A 19,120-nucleotide genomic window follows, 5' to 3' on the forward strand; every position below is an offset into this window, starting at 1 on the left:
CAGCATCCTCGTCCAGTAATCTATATACCATGCTGCTAAGGATCCGCGCAGGCCACTGCCTGGGGAGAGTGGCGGAGAAATAGCGGGCTAAGGATGCTCAAAAATAAAATTGCTATAAAATAATAATTTGCATTTTGAGTGGCAGATGCATGCCATGACAGATATGAAGGAGCTATTAGCTGATTGCCTTCGGCTAAATGGCAGAGTCCTAACTGCTTGCATGTGGAATGGGAATTTAAGTTACTTTCCTCATCAAACTGTTTATGTTGGGAAACAAGCCCTAAGCCACACATGAATTTTCAGCAGGGTCGCCTGGCACATTTTGGGAGACACGTTAGACATTAAATTGGGCCTTTCACATTGCATTACAGCTACCATTAGCATGCATGAATGTACATATCAAACTAATAATATGTATGATAAATATCTGGGTGTAGTGTCTTTCAGTGAAAGCACATTTTCATTTTGGTTTGCTTTGTTTAACTTTTGATCTGTTTAATCTGAACATAAGCTGCCACATAAAGATATTAAATACAGTCTATGAGATTATTTTAGTCTTATCTGAGGATGTTCTCTGTTGCCAAGGTGAGCCAGCCTCCTTGCAAAAGTGCTTGAGAGAGACAGCTAAGGACCTAGTGCACAATGATTAACCTGGTCCCACTAACATGTTCCAGCTCTTTTCTCGGGGTCTTGGCCCCAGGCATCTGTTCCAACACTTCCCTGCTGCCACCCACTGCCCCTGCTCTCTCCAGCCACATCTGTTGTGACTTCCAAGCTTTGCACACTTGGCAAGGGCCACCCGTCACGCAGCCAGAACAGCTCCCTTCAGGTTATAGCTAACGAGCTCACTACATCAAACTCATTAGCGGGGAAACTTTTCTTGGAGTAGAGCAGGTGCCCAGCTGAAGAATGAGCGTGTGGTCAGTGTAATATGTGATGGGAGTATCTGCACTCCAGTTATGTGTAACATTTAGATTTGGTATGATATATATTTGGTTTGAAACATTATATTGTGAATTACACATTCACAAAGTAAATATTTCAGGGGTCATCTCTAATGGCTTCGATAGCTTTTATTACATCTATACTTGGGTGTCATTATAGTCTTAAATAGCAAACAAGGATGTTGTAAGTCTACAGTAAGCATGTATGTCTAAATTGATGTAAGTGAGAGACAAGAGAAGGATGTCAGCATCTTTCAGGCATCTGCTCAGAGTGCTCTGCTTACTTGTCACAGTCCTGTAAGGACGTTTGTAAACACAGTCTAGCTATGTTAAGTCAGAAGGCACTATACAATCCCATGGGGACATGTTCCATCACCAGGCTAGCAGCATAGGAAACAACACACATACACACATTGTAGGACTATGTTTGGAACATTATTCATTGCCAAAAGGGGAAGAGGACATGTCTCTGTGAATACTACAGAGCATAAAAGAGGAGGAGATGGATCCAGAACAAGATGGGAACATGGAGATAAAGATGTCTGGAAAGGAGATGAGGGAGGGGTATATGATGACAGATAAGAAAGCAGATGGGGGAACACGGCAGCGAATAATATCTTGAGGAACAAGCACAGGATGTAAAGTATGGGAGATGATCAAAATGATGATGTGGGCAATAAATGGCGATGAATAATGATGACGAAGATCAGCATTACAGCCAACTTAAAAACAATCTGACCACATTTCTGTCTCTACCTTGCTTTCTCCACCGCCTGACCCGTGAGTGGTACTCCATCATCAAATCTGAAGGCAGGGGTCTAAATGACAGCTCAGATCTTTCTCGCACTTTCTGCATCAGCAGCCAGGCTCAACTTGGCATGATGTCCCCTAACCCCACTCACACATCCCCAAAACATGTTAGACAGGGGATTACTACAATCCAGTTAGGACGATACGGCCAAATCTCTCTATGTGATTGGATTCTCTGTAGAGAGAGCTTGAGTGTGGGCTGTGGGGATGGGGGATGTGTTGTTTGCAGTATGTGTGTGTGTGCGTGCATGAAACTGCTTGTGTGCACGTTTGTGTGTGAAGCAGTGGTGTTCGTGTCCTGGCAGGAAGTGGGGCTACAACAGAGCAATGTCCATGTAATATCTCTGATGAGTGACCCACAGCACTCCCAGCCCAGAAGCCCTCACTTAAAAGCAGAGTGTCTCTTAGCGTCTCTAATGCATTGAGGTTAGAAGATGCTGTATGAGAGCAAGAGTCCATTTACACGCTTGCTTCCTGCAGGAAGTGCTGGTTAAACTAAATAGGGCAGGGATCATTATCCACTATTGTCATGGCTGCATTAAGTGTTGCGCATGGAGGACCCAGCTTCAGATAATTATGTCTGGCTGTTGTGTTGCACTTTTGTTTTGAGTGATGAGGTTGGTGGTGTGTATTAATAAAATATCTGACACGCAGATAAAAAGCAGAATGTACCATATATTCCGTGACTCATGCTTAAAGGGCTAGTAAATTATTTTTTTTACATTTTAAAATTGTACCTTAATTCTATGAAATATTAAAAAGTACAGTATACAGTAACACAAGGGCACTGGGGTTTATAAACACGGGCGAGGCAAGCATGATGTCCTATGAGGGGGTGGACTTCCTTACTGAGTTTCACATGCAGACTATTAAAGTTGAATGATATCTTGGCTATGATTGAATGCCACAAATGAACTATTTCTTGATTTCACATAGCTTTGTCTTAGTTTTTAGCCAAATAGCAATGTGCATCAATCATAGAAAAATGTATATACAAATTTGCATTTGGAATAGCCATTGTGAAAGTTTTTACACCATATTATTTGCACAAATCTGCTATTTAATGCACCATTAAAATTACATGTACCCTGTGGGAATGGAAATCACATGAGGCCTATTCAGTACAAAGGAAGTGCAAAAATTCTAATGCTTCCATTTGAGGTGCAGTGCACACATCATTCGTTCATAGAAATCTCAAGATGGAAAATTTTAAGATTTAGGAGGACTGCTTACTTGTAGAATTTAATTGGCTTGATTTTTAAAGGATGAGCAAAGATGAAATAGAGCTGGTGAATTTCAAATATGCTTTGCATCTTGAAACACGGTGAGTACACCGTGTTTCTGCGTTCTGGCCATTTTTGTTACCCTTCTCACATGGGAAGTCATATTGCAGACCTTTTTCTGTCCCCCTTTGCACTCCAGTATGTAAGAGTTGATGCCTTAGACTTGAGGAGAGGAAGAAAAGTTATTCTGAAATGTCATTAGTGCAAAGCTCAGCACAGCACTGTCTCAGTCCTGGGAGAGACCTCCTCCTGTTTCCATGGAAACTTAGGCAGAGTAGACAGAGAGAACAGCGAGTAGAGAGAGCTCCACTAACAAAAAAAAAGATGTTCGATAGCTTTTGTGTGTGTGTTAGTCTGTGAATGTGTGTACTGCATGTGGGGGTGGATGATGGGAGGCTAGACAGATAATGAACACAATCTAATTTAGCAAGACAGTATTTCTTATAGTTTGGCTTACAATAACAAAACACTGTAAATGTATATTATTTGAGAAGTCACCCACAGTTTTTGCTTCCACTCTTATGCTAAACTGAGGCGGGATTCACTCCATACTGTATACTACTGTATTCAGTCACCTAAACTATGTGGTAGTAGAATATAATTATTCATTTAATTTAACAAAAAAAGGAGAAAAAAAACCTAAATAATTATATCAGTTGAATTTAGAATTCAAACAAATCTAACCCCAAAGCACTTGCATGGGCTCAGTTGCTATTTTAACAATGTAGCTCAATTTAGAACCGCAACCAAGAATTGCTTTGGGGGGTAATGAAACAGTTAATCTAATTTCCACCTCTTGAGATGGAGTGGAAAACATGGTCAAGGAGTATATCTAATTTGCAGCATGACATTGCAAGGCCCTGGCTCTAAGCACATACTAACAAATTGCTGCTTAGATAAGCAAATCAACAGGGACCACAGTAGTGCAACCCAAGGCTTAGAGGACACAATGGGAGAGGGGACAACATTATTTTGTGGTAATCATGAGTAGAATCATGACATATGACAGATGGGTAGCACCCCATCTGAAGTTAGGTTACTGCCATTGAAGCCAGAACTGTTTAAAAAAGCAGATGAAGATTTATAGATTTTATTAAGTGGTGACTAGCTTCAGCCTTGTTATGGATATTTGATTTCACAGAAATATTAACTGTGACTCTACAGTGACATTTTTGCTTCAGTTAAATACTTGATCTAGATGGTAAAACAGCTGGTGCACAGCAGTGCTCCAGCTTTGGGTTTCTGCTAAAGGTTTTATTGTATGTTTTAGGTATCTTAGATACACACATTGATGTAATAACTGGAGCCCACATTTTCCTGGTATATAATCTTTGTCTTAAGATTGTACATTTGAAATGGACTTGAAAGTTACCTGATCTGCCATCTCGCTGGAAGTCCACATGGTACCACTCCCCATCATTGACTTTCTTATTGACAGCCTTGGTCTTAGTGGTTCCTGAGCCCATGTCAAGCAGCAGGTACAGGTGGCCATCCAGCATCTCAATGGCAAAGAAGTCCACCTTCAAAGTCTGTGGACTCTTGGAATCCTTTGGCTGCTGCTTAGGCTTCCCATGGCTAAAGAGGAGGAGGCCATTGGGCTCTGTGGTGCGGAAGTCAAAGGAGATGGAGCCTGTCTTCTTAGCGTTCCACTTGTTCAGGATGATAAAAGACTCTGGTGTCTCAAATGTGATGGGGTCTAAAGTGGCCACATTCTCACACTTGAAGGCCACAGTACCATGGATCTTCATCTTGGGATCACCCAGCTTGGCCAGCCTGGACAGCTCGAGTCTCACATCGTTGTTTTTGTACACAACCTGATTAGAGAGGAGAGACATGAAAGTCTACAGTCATGTGCACAGCCTACAATATATTTATCTATGGAGTGCGAGAATGATTTTGAGTCTCAGTTTATAGTAGGGCTGAATAATATATCGTTATCTAGACATGAACGTGCAACATTAGTATTCAAAAAGTGACAATATGGACGATATCAAATGTGGGGATATAAGGGATATAAAACTAGATGTTATCTTCTTTAATGCGGATTAAATTGTTAAATGACTGACTTAAATTGTGACAACTCTCCACCTGTATGTCTGTGTCCACTGCACGGAGGACTCAGCTCCGCCCCCGCTGAGACAGGAAAGATTAGCAGCTAATGTTAGCCTCTGCTGCGGTTTGCTGTCATTTCTCGTTGCGCTTCTGTTCAATGCGGGAATACTACAACTTTATTCCACCTCGCTGTTCTGTATAAAAGGTCCAGACACGGAATAGGGGGACAGAGTTGCTCCGCCAGTGAGCAGCTACAGGATGATGTTGTGTTAGCTGCAGTTGAGCTAGCTAGAGAGTGAATGAATAGAGGGAGTGCTGGTAGGCAGAAAGCCGGTGAATCAGATCAATAAAACGTTATTTTCTGATTGTTTCACAGTGGTTACGTTCAACAGCACAAATAAACTTCCCCACATACCTCCACTCAACCCTGTAGCTCAGCCTCAAACATCTAAATCTGAAACGCTGGCTTAAACATGCAGCAGCTTAAGCTTCAGCGTAAAAAAGCAAAGGCTTAATGAGAGATTTTTATTTCCATCTGTAAAATAAATCAACTATAATCCTTATCCTCTTCAAAGTCATTTAGAAGTTGAGTATCGTATCGATATCGAGATATTTGTTCATATCGTGCAGCCCTAGTTTATAGGGTGTAAATGCTAAAGGAAATATACTATTTGTGTGTATGATTAATTTACAAAAAAAATAATTGAAGCCATGAAGAAAAAGGAGTGTAAAATATGTATAGAAAATACTTAAAACAGCAGTTGTCCATGAGACATTTCACCCCCCTGGGACAGTATATAATCAGCAGGGTTTGCATGGCTCAATTCTACCTATGCGTGAGGAACTGTGTTTACATGGCACCAAATGTCACTAACATCCTCCTGCTGTCTTTGCTCCTTATTTGCAGCTGTCACAATACACGCCTACTGTAGCCTGGTTGGGTGAAATGTACATAGTTGAGAAATTCATTTGGACTTTTAGACAATGGTGATAATGGCTAAAGGAAATTATTCCATCAGGTAACATCTCTATGTGAAAAGTGAGGTGGAGAAAGATAAATCTGATAAAACTGCTGCCTTGATTGCAGGTGTGGAATAAAATGCTGATTAAGGACCCTGTTGCAGCCCGTGGATAGAATAAAAGTGGGCAGATAATGGATAAGCCTCTCTAAAGTGAATTAAAACAGAATGTATGCACACATGACAAGATCTGTACATAAGCTAGGGGGGAAAATACAATACAAAACAACTAAAAAAAAACAAACAAACAAAAAAACAGAAGCCTCCAGTTCATATTTATTGACACTGTAAGCCAGACTGGGTTTGGTATTGGGGAGCTTGGTTAAATGAAGTGCATTAGTGCTGTACTACTAAGGCACAGGAGTGACAGACAATAGCTCATTGCAAAAAATAAGCCATAATGTCATTAAACTTCCAATTAAGGATGAGAATCACTATGGTACAGTGCAAATAACAGCTGAGCCATTTGCAAATCTGATCATTGTTATGTACTATCCTATGTCTCACTCGCTAACTCCATTTGTGTGTAAAACAATTTTTTATCTAATCTCCTGTTTCACAGTTTGAATTACAGGATAAAGGGAAGTTTACCTTGAAGTTATTTTTTAATACTACGGATTGAAGTACTTTTTCAAATATATTGATCAAAACATATTTCATAAAACTGAGAAAAAGCTACAATGTGTATAGGGGGTACTGCAAGGCCCACCGTGTAGAAATCAAACAGGAGTGCTCCTGTAATTGGCAACAGTCTCACAAAAACTTGATACAACCATAACCTCACTATTATCCAATCTGTGTAATGAAAGAGAAACTGGTGTAAGGGCAGCTGTAACAACAACGTTCCATCTGTATGGTTGTCTCCAATTTCCATATAAGAAACAAATTAACATTTTGATGAATGTCAAAAGTTTTCCATTAAAACATCAGTATGGTCATGCTTTTTCAAAATGTCCCCACCAAGATAAACACAGACATGTTCAAAGGATCTTGATATAATATGTCAATCAGTTAGCAAAGCAAATAAGACTTAAAGCTAAAGGCAGACAGCCAGGCAGAGGGACAAAGGAGCAACTAATATTTAAAAACTACCCCCAAGGGAAACTAACAGTCAATGATCTCTTCCACACAACTCCAGCACTGCTAATTGGTAGACACAGTTATCAAGTGACCGATAGCTCCATTATGGTTAAAGCAATGTGCATATGTATTTACATAACAAAAGATTATTTACAATGGTAAATCTATATTGCTGGCAACGGGCCAAATCAAATGAGTTAAAGCTGTGGAAAACACTGTCCATGTCCTTTATTTGCTGTCACGCTAAGCGTTCACCTGAAAACAGGGACACCTCCAATGGGATTGCATTTGCATGGAGCATTATGTTTATCACTGAGTCAGATCTACTGTGTTTAACTTTTAAGGTAGATGGGGCTAGTAGCAGTGCATCAGCGTTAGGGAAGCTCAAGCTTAGTTTCTTGTAAATGCTGTGCAAATAACTGTATCAGACTGCATTTAACTGCAAGGAAAACAGGAAACAGATAATGGCAGCCTTTTATTTCCTTATTTAGTCTTTATCTTCCTTTAAAAAAGAAAAAAAAAAGAAAACACAGTTCTCAAATCTGAGAAGGAGCCAACTGGAATGTTTAAACAATTTCATAGAAAAAGAAATAGAATAAAAAGGTAATTTGACAACAAGCCCCTGACAGAACAAATAATGTAAATGTAAAAAGAAAAGTAGAAGAATAGAAGATTATATCTCTGAGGCAAGGCTACAGACTTGCCTGCTATACTTTAGTCATGTAGACTTAAAGGTGCAACAGATACAGCCAATAAACCCAAATCAATTATTTATAGTCAAGACCAAAGGCACCTTTCAGAGTCAAAGGAGCTTTGGACTGAGCTACAACCAGTGCTGCACTAGTGGTGCTGCACTAATTTGTCATCAAGCTAGGGCTATGACAACTGAGCTATTACTGCACCACCGTTTGTTTTGCCATCAGAACCCACAGGCAGGCATGGTAACTTAGACTGGAATCTGCAAACGGATGCTGCAGCAAGCCACTTGGGAACATGCCATCAATCAGGGGCCACAGCACATGCTGTTAAACCACCACTCATATGCTACTGTGACCTGCACAGAAGCTGACCTGAGATGGGGCTTCTGTTTGATTCAACAGGCTGGATGAGATGAAGCAGAGAGCTTGTAAATGCACTAAAAGCATCAGTGACAAATTAAAAGCAAAGTAAATTAAACTAACTATGGATTTTACAATATATGGGCTTAGACTCTCGCTCTTATGTCTTTTTTGGTATTGACATCAGCATTGACTGTTTAAGGTAAATAAGGAATAAGGAGCAAATAAAAGGGTGAATTCTGTTTGTCTCCCATCTCCTGGGAACAATCATAGCTCAGCACCATATTTTAAAGTCATACTATCTCAGGATAGTAAGAGCAGCTGCTGTGGTTTGTCTGACCAAGAGCATGGAGGGAGACTCAGTGGTGTGGGTGACCATGCTTAGGGTACACCAATCCCATTCCCTTTGTCACCACATCCACAGCACCTCAGAGACATGCAGTTAACTAAGACAGTCCCCTTAACAACCAGACCTCTAATGAGCTATACATGGTGTGTAGACATGAGTTCCACACCCTGCCTGCTCATTAAACAGAGACCTCTGTGAGTGGTTCGCTGAGGACGACAGTCTGCGCTTGAGGTGAGAAAAAATGTAGGACACCCAAGGAGTAAGGGGAGCCATAAAAAAGAAATAAAGAATGGAGAAGTGAGGAAAAGAAGAAACAGCTTTTGAAATAAAATAATAAATAAACAACTCATGTTGCAGTAATTTGGAGATTTGCCTGGTAGATACAGTATGTTTGTATACCTGGTGTCTCCTGAAGGAAAAAGCTTTCTGTTGAAATCCCTATTAACCAGCAAAAATAAATGAAATAAAATGTGTTTCTTTCTCCACCTCACTTGCTTCATCTCTAGGGAAAAGGTATTTATGCATACACACAGGGCCTGATTTACTATGATCCCAAATAAAGGTTTCTAAGTTGCGTGCACAGTGCAATAGATTGCGTGCATTTTGCGGGTGATCTACTAAGAACAACTGTGTAAATGAAAAAAGGTGCAACACGGTGCAGACAGCAGTATCCAGTCGATATGCCACAAAGTTACCCCAGCTACAGCACCTGTTTTTCCGGCGCCGCTGTAACGTAGCTACAGTGGTGGTTGCTTCTCTAACGCTGGCGTAACATGGTAGGCGGAGACCCACATTTGACAGCCCTTGAAGGTACAACTACAGGAAATGAGTAACCAGGGTTTGTAGTCTAAGGCAGATCTTTGGAGTCCATCAAATTTTGTGTTTTGCATCACCCAGCTGACTTTTGCCGGTAAATGAGTGGAGAACTCTGAGTGCAGGCAACATGTAGGATTATTTGCATATACTACCCACATTGTGATGATATAATTCTGGTTGAAAATCAGCAACGTTTTCTTTAAGTGTGTTAGCTGCCTGACTGCTCATGAAAATTCAGCTACTTGATCTCAGGATCACTCCTCTTCTTTGAAGTGCACCTGACAGAGCTGTATGAAGTCTGTGGTAAATCCTATTCCAAGACAGAGCTTTTACATGTGTGGTTGGGGAGTACTTCATGCACCTCAGTATGTGTGCATGTGTGTGTGCATGTATAACATTATGAGTGCACTGAGGGGGAAGAAGAGGCAACATAAAGTTTGTGTGAGATTGTGTGAGAAAAAAAAAAACTAAAGACAAGTTTAAAGGATGAGACAGGGTCAGTGTGTGGGTGGAAGGGCCTTTTCTGGAGTCCTAAGGTGAAGCCAGTCATATCCTGTACACCCACCAGCCTCAGAGTGAGTGCACATAGAAGTGGTGTTTACCTCCTTGAGGCAGCCCATGAAGTTGTTGCTAACTGGAGATCCAGGCAGGTCAGCTGTGCTAGGGCTCCCTCCAACATAGAAAAAGTCGTCAGAGCCTAGCATGGTGTAGTCTTCTTGTGTATATCCTGTGGTGGTCAGAATCCCATCCACGGATATTGTTACCTAGACAACAAAGCACAGGGAAAGGACACGCTATACTCAGACAGCCTACATACTGCAATGGTATTGCCTTTCCTTCTTCTTGTCTATGAGAGACTTCCCTATATATTTTTTTTTTCTGAAACCCATTTTCATGTCTGTTTTTCATTGTCTTTTTTCTTGTTGTATATTATTATTTTTACCAGGTTGATTGGTTGGAAGACTGCAAGCCCCCAAAGGAATGCTATTTGAGTTAGAGTGTTAGTGAACTGCCCAGACTAGAGTGTTAGTATTGCCCTGATGCAACTTAAAATACTTTAGCAGACACAAAAATGGTGTTAGTAGAATGTTATCCAGGTTAGTTTAACTAAATTCCATATTAGTACGTCCAGCCGTTCTACAAAAGAAATCAGAACGTGCTACTAGGTTAGAGAGGGAGCACATGCTATGAAAAGCACAATCACCTTTTAGTATAGGACAATGACTGGGGGTATTTGAGGAAAAAAATAGCATGCATGCATTTGTATTTTCTTTTTGCTTATTTGCATACAAAAAGAACATTTTCCCAAATGTTTGACTGGGATACAGAATCAGTATTTTGACACTTGCCACAGTGTCAGATGCATGCCGAAACACTGCAAAACCACAAAGAGAAATAAGAAAGCACCACAGAAGCACCAATGACAAACACAGCTCGACTGTCACGTTCATGTTGACAAATGGGCAGTGTGACATTGGCAACACGCAGTCAAAGTGCATGCCATGCAAAGTGAATGGAGATACAACTGGCTGAGCCAAAGAGCATCAGGCCAGCCAGACAGGAGAGGGTCCTCATTATAAACCACAGCTTGATGCAAAAGGCTCGAAATGATGCTCCTAAAAAGGTGGATCAAACAGAATTGGACAGGAAACAAGTGAAATAAAGAGGGTGAAACCAATGAGTGACCAAGAAATTAAAAAGGATTCGAAAAGTAAGCAGAAGAGTACCAACCGCAATTTCCCTTTTTTTGTAAATGACGTCTACAGTAAAAAAAGAAAGAAAAGAAACACACGGCAAACCCAAACTAAGAAACAATTAGAATGATATCTACCGAACAATGTAGTTTGTTTACCATAGCGTGTCCAATGCCTGAGTGCTTTGTGGAAAAGGGGGGAGAAAGGAAATTAAAAACTGTGAACAGAATAACGATTGTTACTCAAATAATATATGATGGTCAATACTGTTAGTACATTGTTAAACGGCAAAAACCATACTGTTAGTAGAATGACACATTCCATGAATGATGTTAGTTTGTTTCCAAAGCATGTTAGTAACATAGAGATAAAAGGGCAAAATAAGTTTAACAAGAAAAAAGCAGACCAAGGAAATAACAAGAAAGCTCCACACGAGGTGCCAGAGCTCAACCAGTGACCTCAACCAAGTTATTCATGGTGTTTTTGCACCATGTTTTGTATGTGACCAGACTGTTGAGTAGTAAGAACTCCCTTACCCAAGTCCTGACAAAAGGTTATGACTGACAGACATCAAATGGTTCATAAGAAGGAATGCCTAAAGCACATCAGTTGACCCTGATTAACAAAGTCCTACGTTCAAGACCATTTTTAAAGGTTTACTTATGTTATTGGTATTAATATTTCCGTTCTTTTGTACTTGATTTTAGGCTTGAGACCAATCCGGTGTTTCAGACTTTCCGGCGCCCATACAATACTGTACCTCCTTTTGGTCTTATTGATGGACTTTAGGATCACTTTACTGCAATGAGACAAAGCAAAGAAGACCCTGACACAGAATGAGGAGGATGGCAATTCCGATTCCCCCACAGAGCATGCACTCAATATGCTTGGTTTTCTTTCACAATTTGAATGCAGTGAATGTTCAAGCTGACCAAATCCTTGGATTTACCAATAATCAATTTACTGATTTATGCAAAAGAAGCAGCTTTGGTTCTCAAGTGAAGACAAACGTTTCCCACCAAATGAGCAGGAACATTTCTAGAGATTTTGTCTTAATGGGTTTGCCTTAAAAGGTTTGTGTAACTGTCCTTAGAAATCTCATCAGGTACCCTATGTAGGCCAAAATAATACTTTAGGGGGAAAAGTGCCTTTTTATGTAATACAAGCTGAACAGTCTAACTGGTTCTATGTACTTTTTGGGCACATTTGACAAGCTATATTTGTGCCTGCACTACACTCTACATAAGGCAATTAAAAGCCAACTTTGGATCCACTTTGTAACCGAAACCTACCCAAACTCTAACCCTGACAGCACTATGATGCAATACGCCTTCACTTGGCTTCTTCATTTACATGAGCCGATGGCCCTTATGCCCCACTGGCCTTGGCAAGTAATCTACACAATTGACATCGAATGTAGGTGTGCCGTCAACCACATCCAAAAGCACCACCATTGCCTTGATTGTAAAACAATTTATGCAGCAATATAAGCAGGATTTCTCTCACCAAGGTCCAAGATATTGGCACCAATACTGGTACTGTCACTTCCATTGATGAACCCATTTTGTGTGTGGTTGTTCAGGTAGTTCCTACTTGGATTTATATCTGCTAAATACATAGATAATATACATTTTCACTCTTATAGCTGTACATCCAGGTGACTGATTTATTAGAGTCAGCCTGAAAGATCCATGCCATATAGTCATGTTGCCATGTTTGCTTTTACCCAGAAACTGATGTGGTGTTAGTCCCGAACATCCAGCTAGGCAGGGATATGCTGATTTAAAACAAACAGCTGACACAGTGGTGGCACTAGCAGACTGGGAGTTGTATCCTCTCACCATTTAGCAGACCTTGTAGAACTGTGAACCTGGTACAAATCAGTGATAGCTAATCTATTTGCAGTGCAACAAACACTCACTGACCTCTATAATTCTTGTCAGGACAGTCTGTTCTTGCAGGTGTGTCACTGACTTCACACCTTTCCTTCATCCCATCTGATTCATTTTGCTTTTGGTGAGATTTAGGAGATGTAACATGGTTACACAGTCCCAAATTTATGGGGTATATTGCCACTGGAGAATGTATCTGTTTACAATGTCCAAAAACTGTACTGTCTTTGAAGTCTAATGTGTTTAAATGTTGCATATTGATTTAATGCCCATATATGCATCAGTTTTTCTCCATTATTTTATGAAATCATTACTCAGTAGAGGAAAAGTAATCAAAATTTGGCCTGCAGTCAACTACTTTTTAACAGAACTCTAAACATTATTCACATTTGAGTTCAGTCATATTTCAATTTCACTGAAACATTGAAAAGCTGTGAAAATTGTAGTTGTTTTAAAGGATACTTTAGTTATAGTAATATGCTATAAACTTTAAAATGGTAGAATAAAATGATAATAAAAATGTAATACTACTCATATGTTGTTAAATGAATGAGTCTGAATGACTAGAATGCCATTTAAAAGGCAATGTCTTTCTTTTTTCCCTCAAACTGTAACTTAATAGACAACCCGATTCACATCTAGATGTCCCTGCTCACTTGTGGTTCTGTTTTATCTCCACCAAGATTTAATTTAGCAATCAAATTACAATGTCTGGAAAAAAATAATATATTGTATGATGGTAATGATTTAAGTGCATTTGTTTTGATTTGTTTACTGAGTCTCTGCATCACCCTCTGTACTGTTACCTGACGTAGATTCCTTGTTACTTTGACATCATGCCAATCATTGTCATTAAATTTCCCATTGACTGGCTCCACCAGAGCTTCAAAGGCTCCAGACCCCAAATTAATGACGAGTGAAACAGCCCCATTTTTCAGTGCCAGGTTGACGTAATCAGCTGATTTCCCCGTGTGCAGCATCAGTCCATTCCTCTGAAGGGTTTTGAATGACAATGTGATTTCATCACTGCTGCTTTGAATCGGGTTCAAGGACAAGTCGTAGCAGAAGAACTCAGATCCTTTGAAGGTTGCAACATACTCTTCTTTTCCTGCAGAGACAAAGAAAGAGAAATGTGTTGCATTAATATGGTGGCCTCTTGGGTGCCTGTTGGAAAGCTGTTTGGAAAAAAGTGAGAAAGAATGTCTCAAAAATGTTGGATAAATAATGAACACACTGAAATTGGAGTGAAATGGCAGGCTGAAATGTGTGTTTTAATACCTACCTTAGCCAGAGAACACAGGTGTTATACTGTATTAGGTCTTATTCATTATGTGTTGCACTTTAGCCACACTTACAGTACAGTATCTAAATATATAGTACTAGACAACTGCTTCTTTTTAGATTTCTAAATCTAGATGTACTAAAAAGTCTAATTTGTGCTATGTACTATGCACTCCACTGATTTATCATACATGACTGCACTGCTTCTTACAATAAATACTTTTTTTAATTTGTAACCAAGTTGAGATGTTTGTGAATCTTTGCACTGCCATGTTGAAAGGCAGTTGTACACAACAGGTGCTCTAAATAGCAAACGCGAACACACACGTGCAGCCTGAACTGCTAACAGAACTTGCTTTGGCAGATTTACACCATCCTCATCAGGTGATTTCACAGTACACCTCATGTCAGCCTGTCTGATCCCACTCCACATTCACACGCAACCGAGGCGTACAAAACAGTACGATATGAAAGCACCGTACAACCTTATTACATGGAAACATATCCTGCTGCATGTCTGAATCAATCATGTTCCATGCATTATTGTCAAGAGATGATTTAAAGTCTACACACACACACACACACACACACACACACACACACACACACACACACACACACAACTTACTGTTTCAGCTGCACAGTCGACTGCAGAGAACCATGCACACTCACACATTTGAACTAGAAATTCAAACAATTAAAGCTGAACAATATGAGCGCTGGCAATAGCAAACAACACTAAGCTTCTCAAGATACCACGCAGGCTAGACAAACACCAGCTGAGACATCTTTTTTCACTTTTATATACAGACAAAACATTTCACAGTGGTCAGCTGTCTGCAAGGTTCATTACTCGCTGGATTGATATCTATACCAGCTTCTGTTTTCTTCCCAAAACCATAACTAATGAGGGGATTCACTTATGGTAGTGCTTTCCTCTGTTTTGACAACATGAATTCTGATTTGAAAATTTTAAAATAAAAAAGCTCAATGGACAATTCAAATCACAAATATATTTATGTTTGGGGTTTTTTCCAGGCAACAACCATATTAGAATAGTGTCTGCTGGGTCTCAGTGGAGATGTGGACTGCAGTTTGAATTCATTTATATTCTATGAACCATTATTGATATTTTTCTACAAAAAAATGGTTAATTAATCCAGATCTGGGTTTGTAATGCTCGGTTCCCTGGCTCTCCCAGCTTTTGTATTTATGTACTTTCTTCACCAACAGTTTCGCAGAATATAACTGTCCAAGCAGACAGCATTCTTGTGACAGGTTCAGATTGTCCCCTCCCTCCATTAAAAACACTCAATTAACTAAGCTACGTACGAGCTATGCTCCTTCATATGCTCGAGCAAGTCGGCATTCATCAGCCATCAGACATCCTCAGATATGACAGGGAATTCAAATGCAAAAATAACCTTGAGAAAAACCTTAACAGTGTTATTGTGACATAAAAACAAACTGGCACTGAGCGTCACTGGGTGATGCATGTGAACAGCCATTAGAAAGTGTTTAAAAACAGGTTTAGACAGATAACAAGCCATTAAAGCCACAAGCAGAAAATAAACCACCAAAACACAAATGGACCAAAGCATTCAATTATCATAAATGGGGAGTGCTGCATATTTATATATGCTTGCCAAACAAGCACAGACACACCCGCAAATACACGCGCACACACACACACACTTACAGCAGTATCCAGGGATGGATACAACAATATAACAAATAAAGGGGTTGCTGTCCACAACAATTTGTCACCTCATTGATTCCTCCTTAAAAGCAATATAGCACACCTCTGGGAAAACTACAAGGGGTCATAATTGAAGTTGACTGGATCTCACTACTCTTTTGTCATTCCCTCAATGTCTGAGCCCTCTATCAGTGAAAATGAGAGACCTATACCCTCTTTACTAAACCCACCCATCCCCACTCCACAAGCTCGGGGACCACATAACAAATAGAGCCAATAGTTTAGGGTCATTCTCGTCTCTCTCTCCACACATCCCCATGCCTGCACTTCACAGTTAATTCCCCTAACTACTGGAGAATGAATTGTGTGTGTACAGCAGGGGCGCTGATATAAATTTACAACATCTGGGGCTCTGCCCACTGGCAGTTACAGGGCTAGGGGCATACATCCTATTTACAATAAAACACTGGCAGTCTGGCTAACTCTGATTGAAATATATGTAAGTCTAAATGAAGCAGAACACTATGAACACAAGTCTGCTGCTATATATTTCCAATTCAGTTGTATCAAATTAAAACAACAATCACATTTTTTCTAATGTTTCTAATAAATAACTGGCTAACCACCAAAAAACACATTACTGAGGAAGGTTTACTTACTGTTTTTACAGTAATACTGACTGGCAACACATGACTTCTGTCTGTCAAGCATCAGAGGCATTTCACCATATGATCTCAGCCAAGTCAAGTGTCAGGCCAAGCTAGCACTCAAGCTTCCATCTGGCAACTATTGGTAGTCATCTCATAAGCACACAGCTGGCTCCTTCTGGCAGTCTTTTCATATTTTGAGTCACTTTATTACAGAAATTGTATTCCTTCTTTTGCTGTAGAATCATATCTGTGAGTTTGTCTTTAGTTTGCATGGTATTTTCTGTCTCTTTTAAACCTTAAGCTGAATTACAGAAAGTGCTTTATGACCAGTAGGGCTTAGACAGACCTAGAAACAATCTGTAGCAAGGAGGGTACATTTACACTATTGTAATGTTGGGCATAAACGTTCAGCACAAGCAGAAAAATACAGGTCAACCTTTGAATCACTTTTCTGGCCACCTTTCAAATGTAACTCCATCATTCAATGGCTCTTTCCAGAAAAGAAAATCTAGCTCTCTAAGTAAATGGACAGGTGGTGGATAATCAGCTTGAAAGCTGGAAGTGGTTGCCATTGTCAAAGTAACCTAAATAGTGTGCTGAAAACATCTAAAAGCAAAAGAACAGGAACATATGAAATAATATATTAAAAGACAAAAAAACAACATCAAACATTGCTTAAACTCCAAAGCTTTGAATTTAATGACATGAAGACTGTAAAATATTAATTTTTTGTTCTACTCAAAATACATGACAGGGATTGGCAGATACCAAGACACACACGCTCTCTCTCTCTCTCTCTCTCTCTCTCTCTCTCTCTCTCTCTCTCTCTCTCTCTCTCTCTCTCTCTCTCTCACTCTCTCTCTCTCTCTCTCTCTCTCTCTCTCTCTCTCACACACACACACACACACACACAGATGTGCCAAAAGGAGACAGGAGATGTCGTGCAGCTCACTGAAAACATACATTCTGAAGCAGGATCGTGTAAAATAAGTGACAAATAAATCAAATATACCCCACCTCCTTGATGGGTAAGGACGTTCGGAGAATCAAATTTGACATTTTTGACAATTATCCCCTTTACATAGGCTTAAGAGATAATGACTTCCACCTGAATCTACCTCATTAGACTACTGTTTGCAAAGAGTGTCCTGAATATTTAGTGTATAACTCCTTAGCCAGGAAAGAAGGCCACAGCAAAGTAACTGAGCAATATGTATTATTCTCTTGTGTCTTTTTCAAACCCAGGATCACAGCCGGCATAGCAACCTGCAATGTTAATATTTAGCAGCCGTGTCACTCAGATGTGTCATCTTCCAGGAGAAAAAAAAAGTGTTACTTGATCTTGAAGAAGACTACTTTTTTGTCATTGTGTTCTCCTGGGTATCTGGGCATGTCCCAGTTGTCTCTCTGGGCCGTCCTACGGTCTATAGTCAATCAAACCACAGCAAGCTGCTGGCACCTTAATGCCCTTGAGTCATGACACTGAATGGGACCATGGATAAGAGCCAGCTCCTTTCTTCTTTTTTTTAGAGAACAGAGGATAGAAAAGACATGAACAGAGTGAAAGTGTATCTCCTAGGGAAAGGCCATAAATAGACACACAGGTAAAAAATTGTCACAGTCTGTTGTTCTAAGTCACTCACTCTAAATCATTTTTTTCCAACAAAAACGTAATATTGGTGTCTTTAACCTCTACCAATTTGCACGAAAATGTCCACAAGTTGTCAAATTTCCCATGAACAGGATTTAAAAGGCATCAGCCGTTTCTCTTCATAGATTCAAAGCCGATCCAGCAAATTAAACTGTGCATAACACTGATTTTCCAATAATCTCCTCCAAATTCAGGATTGTCCTCTGATTTATAAATAATTGTCAATCAATAGCATGTAATTGTTCGAGCAATTTGGGAACCTCATTCTCTATGGTCACGTTACATTTGTGGACGTGGTGCAGAACAAACTACCCATATTGATGGAAGTAATGCAATTATTCGCCACTCAAATCAAATTAGTGTCACAAAGAGTCAAAGAGTTATGGTGGTGAACGAAGCTACGTGTACCTTACTGCAATGACTGACGCAGCATAACTCTCTAAAAGGTATAATTTAACCCTCAGTTAAAAGACGCTGAGTATGTAGGACCAAATTACTGATTTATAATATAGCAACAAGGGGGCCACAAGCATGAGCCCATCATATACAACAACGCCAGCATATGAGGGGACAACCAGGAGGCTCTTCATCAGTCACTTTGCTCTGACACTAATCTGGCATCTTCTACTCTATGGCTGTTTTTTAAATTAGCTTGCACCTAGGGGAGCACACTGCCTGTCAACATCAAGTCATGACACAAGTCATGAAAAAGACTTGGCAGGATATGACAAAAAATACCTATGAAATGAACATCAGAGGATGCTTTGACTTTAATTGTTATTCCAATCTCTGACATTTGTGAGCTGATGATGTAAGTGTTACATTTGTCAAAAATGAGGGAA

At 39.9% G+C, this 19,120-nt stretch overlaps 1 protein-coding gene across 4 annotated transcripts in view; it reads right to left on the reverse strand.

The window, feature by feature from the left end:
- LOC133991452 (neurexin-1a) overlaps positions 1-19,120 on the reverse strand; it is a 257,056-nt gene that overhangs the window by 151,168 nt on the left and 86,768 nt on the right. For 2 of the 4 annotated variants that reach the window (XM_062429859.1, XM_062429860.1), the window contains 4 exons: positions 13,804-14,105; positions 11,264-11,287; positions 10,014-10,175; positions 4,410-4,851 (listed from right to left, as the gene is read on the reverse strand). In XM_062429859.1, coding sequence (XP_062285843.1) covers positions 4,410-4,851; positions 10,014-10,175; positions 11,264-11,287; positions 13,804-14,105 — 930 coding nt within the window. Of the gene's footprint in view, positions 1-4,409; positions 4,852-10,013; positions 10,176-11,242; positions 11,288-13,803; positions 14,106-19,120 lie in introns of those variants that run through there. The other 2 variants (XM_062429858.1, XM_062429861.1) reach the window with 2 other exon arrangements.

This window comes from Scomber scombrus, chromosome 12 (genome assembly GCF_963691925.1).
Source record: "Scomber scombrus chromosome 12, fScoSco1.1, whole genome shotgun sequence".
Lineage (NCBI taxonomy): Eukaryota > Metazoa > Chordata > Actinopteri > Scombriformes > Scombridae > Scomber > Scomber scombrus.